Raw genomic sequence first — 4,652 nt, 5'->3', positions numbered from 1 at the left:
GAGCGGGAGCGGCAGCAGCAGCGGCTGGGGGCGGCGGCGGCGCGTTGGAGGCGGCCATGGCAAAGCAGTACGACTCGGTGGAGTGCCCCTTTTGTGATGAAGTTTCCAAATACGAGAAGCTCGCCAAGATCGGCCAAGGCACCTTCGGGTAAGGCTGGGCCCCTCGGGGCCGGGAGCCCTGGGCCTGCACCCCTAGGGCCGACGTCGGGATGCCCCGGGCCCTGCCCGAGTTGGTAGAGAAAGCGTCTGTCCCCGGGCTTGCCCACTGGTCTTTAGGCCGCGCCGCACCCCGCCCCGGCCTGAAGGAGCCGGCTGGTGGGGAGGAGCCTGAGGCCCGTGGTGGGGGCGGGGAGGGGCTGCAGAGAGGCGCCCGTGAAGGGAGCGGGATCTCTCCAAGAGACGCCCAAGTGAGGAGAAGGGACTGAGGGAAGGAAGCAGAGGCTCCGAACGAGACCGGGTGCCGGGTGGTGGGGTAGCCGCGTGCCCTGGGTACTTACCCCAGCCCCGCCCTGGAATCTTTTTGCTGCTGCCCCTCCTCCTGTAGTGGGGGAGGGGCGGGCCCTGCGGAAATCGCCTGATGAGCTCTCGGGTCTCCCTTTCCGCCTGCAGGGAGGTGTTTAAGGCCAGGCACCGCAAGACCGGCCAGAAGGTGGCTCTGAAGAAGGTGCTGATGGAAAACGAGAAGGAGGGGGTGAGTACGGATCGGGCGTGCGGGCCAGCCGTCGAACTGCCCAGGACCCCGGGTCAGTTTTCCACCCTGCTGGTTGTAGGAGTCTCAGGTTGAGATTTCATTTTTTTTGTAGTAGTTCAGAAATTTCCAGGGAATTTGGTCTCCACCCTAAAACTAAATGCTTCATTCTTAGGCAGTTATGGGTGAAGCCAGGAGGGGGAGTTGATGCATGCATCGTGTGCACTTCACGAAGTTAGGAAGCCTTTAAACACCTTTTTTTAGTGTTAAATTTTGCTTAATGTTAAAGAAAGATACATATACATGCAAATTTTTGAAAAGTGACTAATACTCAGTTATTTAATGTATTTAAAAGGAGCGGTCTCTCCACCCCATCTGAGCTCTAGTACAACTTCCCATAAACCTTCCTTTTCCTAATGCGCTTTAGCGAGGACATTTTTAAATCATCATGTTTGTTGCCAGCGAAACAGCCATAGAGCTGAAGTTTGAAGGCTGAAACCGCCGAGTGTTTAGTGGCTAGTAGCAAAGTATTGCTGTTTCAGTTTGTTGTCTCAAATCATCTCCTTTAAGTGTGCACGCTCCTGCTATATCCATTTTACAGGCAAAGCTTCTGAGAGCCCATGGTCTTGCTCTGTCTCCCAACTTGCCTCTCAATATAGACCCCAGGGCTGGGCTCTGTACTGCGCTCACTCTTGACCACTTTCCCCTCTCTCCCACCCAGTTCCCCATTACCGCCTTGCGGGAGATCAAGATCCTTCAACTTCTAAAACATGAGAATGTGGTCAACTTGATTGAGATTTGTCGAACCAAAGGTAAGTTATTTGGATCTTACAAGAAGATGACACTTGTAGCCTAAGGTTTTGTTTGTAAAGTTGGAACTAGACCCACCTAAACTGCCTCCTCTTAACTCAGATGGACCCATGGTGACTGCTTTCTCTGGTCCTCTTTCATCGTAGCTGGTGCTTCCTCGGGGCCTGCCCTGGCCCAGAAGAGGCACTCAGAAAATATTTGACCAGTGAAGGAAGGAACAGACAGATGCTCTGGAGGGCATGGGTGCCCATGGGTTGGAGCAAGAAGAAAGAAACTGGTTGTGGGAAAGTGTGTTGGGTGTGGTTTTCTTGACTTTTTCTTCCTTATATTCCTGCCTCAGCTTCACCCTATAACCGCTGCAAGGGCAGCATATACCTGGTGTTCGACTTCTGCGAGCATGACCTTGCTGGGCTGTTGAGCAATGTTTTGGTCAAATTCACGCTGTCTGAGATCAAGAGGGTGATGCAGATGCTGCTTAACGGCCTCTACTACATCCACAGGAACAAGGTGGGGGCGAGAGCTGGGAGAAGGACCCAGGCTTGGGCTGCCCTTGGCTCCCACTCCCAGGTGGATATCACTGAAGGAGCCACTCTTGCCCTTCTTGCAGATCCTGCATAGGGACATGAAGGCTGCTAACGTGCTTATCACTCGTGATGGGGTCCTGAAGCTGGCAGACTTTGGGCTGGCCCGGGCCTTCAGCTTGGCTAAGAACAGCCAGCCCAACCGCTACACCAACCGTGTGGTGACACTCTGGTACCGGCCCCCGGAGCTGTTGCTCGGTGAGGACTCCCGAGCGAGCCGAGGGGGGTGAGGGCCAGGCATCTACCTGGCCCCTGCCCCCCCACTGCCAGGGCTTCTTGAGCTGCCGGCCCTGGGGCATTGAGTCTCAGGAGGCCTTCGGGCTCAAGGGGCCCTCCTGGTGCGCTCTTCTTCCCAGGGGAGCGGGACTACGGCCCCCCCATTGACCTGTGGGGTGCTGGGTGCATCATGGCAGAGATGTGGACCCGCAGCCCCATCATGCAGGGCAACACGGAGCAGCACCAGCTCGCCCTCATCAGTCAGCTCTGTGGCTCCATCACCCCTGAGGTACGGGGTCCCGGTCCCCCGGCAGAGGAGTGGGGAGTGGAATGGAAGGAGTGCTCCTCTCTGGAAGGGAGGCTGGTTTGGTGACAGGGCCTGCCCAGGAGCCACACAGGCTATGCGCCAGTCTCGGTTCCATCAGCCATTCTGTGGCCTTGGGCAGAACAACTGAGTCAGCGCTGGGTTTCTCTTCTGTGAAGCAGAAATGTGACGTGTATCAGGGTTGGAGCCTATATTCCAGGTGATGTGGGTAGAAGGGCCTGGCACGTGGTATGTGCCAATCTGTGGCAGGCACTGCTTCTCTTGGGAGGGGTCGAGTTCTCTCTCCAGTAGTAGTCTGGGAGCCTCGAAGTGGAGCAGGTATTTTAGTCCTTTAAGGCCTTGACAAAGGGATAAGCCACGTACCTCCTGGCCGGACTTCATCCTCTCTCAACGCCCCCTCCCTCCCAGGTGTGGCCAAATGTGGACAACTATGAGCTGTATGAAAAGCTGGAGCTGGTCAAGGGCCAGAAGCGGAAGGTGAAGGACAGGCTGAAGGCCTATGTGCGTGACCCATACGCACTGGACCTCATCGACAAGCTGCTGGTGCTGGACCCTGCCCAGCGCATCGACAGCGATGACGCCCTCAACCATGACTTCTTCTGGTCCGACCCCATGCCCTCTGACCTCAAGGGCATGCTCTCCACCCACCTGACGTCCATGTTCGAGTACCTGGCACCACCGCGCCGGAAGGGCAGCCAGATCACTCAGCAGTCCACCAACCAGAGTCGCAATCCGGCCACCACCAACCAGACGGAGTTTGAGCGTGTCTTCTGAGGGCCGGCGTTTGCCACTAGGGCTCTTAGATTTTTCTCTTCTGCTATGTGACTTGCATCGTGGAGACGGTGGGGCATTTGAGTTTATATCTCTCATGCATATTTTATTTAATCCCCACCCTGGGCTCTGGGAGCAGCCCGTTGAGTGGACTGGAGTGGAGCATTTGCTGAGAGGCCAGGAAGGTATCGGGGCTGTCCTGTCCTCGCTGGCTTTCTGGATGGTGCCCAGAGGGTTTCCATGGGGTAGGAGGAGGGGATCTCCCACCAGTGACTTTTTCTAAGAGCTCCCAGCATGGTGGAAGAGGGGACAGGTCCCTCACTCACCCACAATCCTATTCTCAGGCTGAGAACCCTGCGTGGGGACAGGGCTGGCCTCAGGAATGGGTTGGTTTTGGCCTAACCCTCAGAAGCACTGGGGCTGGCACAAACTCTTGGTTTCTTCAACAGGAGAATTTTATCGTGTTTCTTTTGGTTCCATTGTTTGGAGACATTCCTGGGCACAGTTTGGTCCGTTAGAATTAAAAGTTTTTTTTTTCTTTTTTTTTTTTTTTTTCTCCTCCAGGAGTTGATGTGTGTTTTGTTCTGCGCACATACCACCAACTCTTCCCCCACAGTCAGCAGGTTGGGCCTGACCACTGGGACTTGATTGTGAAGTCACTGGAGGTCTTGACTCTTTTATCTCAGTTCCTGTTCTCTTACATAATTGTAAAGGACCTTTGTCTGTTTTTCCTCTTGGGTGCCTTCCAGAACGCATCTCATGTCCCTGGTGAGGGAATTGGCGAGGACCTGCTGCGAGCTGCTGTGGCTGCAGTGGTGACCCAGCTGGGCAAATCACTGGAGTGACAATTTGACTTGTCACCTGAGAGGGATGGTCCCTTAGGCTGCTGGGTAGAGGGCCTGGGGCAGGCGGGAGAGAGAAAGTGTGCAGAGGGTGAAGGGATCCCAGGGGTCTTGGAAGGTGGCAGTAGTTTGAACAGGGGTGGGGAGTGTGTGGGAGAAAAATACAGGCTGAAGGTAGAATAATACCTGGGACCCTTTGAGGAGTGGAACATTCTGGCAGGCACTTTTCTGTGAGCCTGAAGTTGGGAAGAGACATTCTGGAGGTCAATTTCCTACATCCTCTTACGGGCAGAGACCTTGAAGTGGGGCCGGGAAGGAAGGTTGGCAAAACCTTTGACCAGAACTGTCCATTTACAGAAATTGACCCAGACCACAACACAAAAGGCCAGTGAAAGAAAAAAAAAATTTTTTTTTTTTTT

General features: G+C 54.8%; 1 protein-coding gene across 1 annotated transcript; it reads left to right on the top strand.

Moving 5' to 3' along the window:
- Nucleotides 1–6: 6 nt before the first annotated feature.
- CDK9 (cyclin-dependent kinase 9) lies at nucleotides 7–3,950 on the top strand. Its single transcript, XM_011931330.1, has 7 exons — nucleotides 7–148; nucleotides 610–691; nucleotides 1,410–1,500; nucleotides 1,839–2,005; nucleotides 2,106–2,277; nucleotides 2,436–2,584; nucleotides 3,029–3,950. The coding sequence occupies exons 1-7, from the start codon at nucleotides 57–59 to the stop codon at nucleotides 3,392–3,394; spliced, it is 1,119 nt and encodes a 372-aa protein (XP_011786720.1). The 5' UTR covers nucleotides 7–56; the 3' UTR covers nucleotides 3,395–3,950.
- The last annotated feature ends 702 nt before the right edge of the window (nucleotides 3,951–4,652 follow it).

Source organism: Colobus angolensis, unplaced genomic scaffold, assembly GCF_000951035.1.
Source record: "Colobus angolensis palliatus isolate OR3802 unplaced genomic scaffold, Cang.pa_1.0 Scaffold9, whole genome shotgun sequence".
NCBI classification, from domain to species: domain Eukaryota; kingdom Metazoa; phylum Chordata; class Mammalia; order Primates; family Cercopithecidae; genus Colobus; species Colobus angolensis.
Note: the sequence above shows the minus strand (reverse complement) of the source record. Positions and strands in the feature narration are given on the sequence as shown.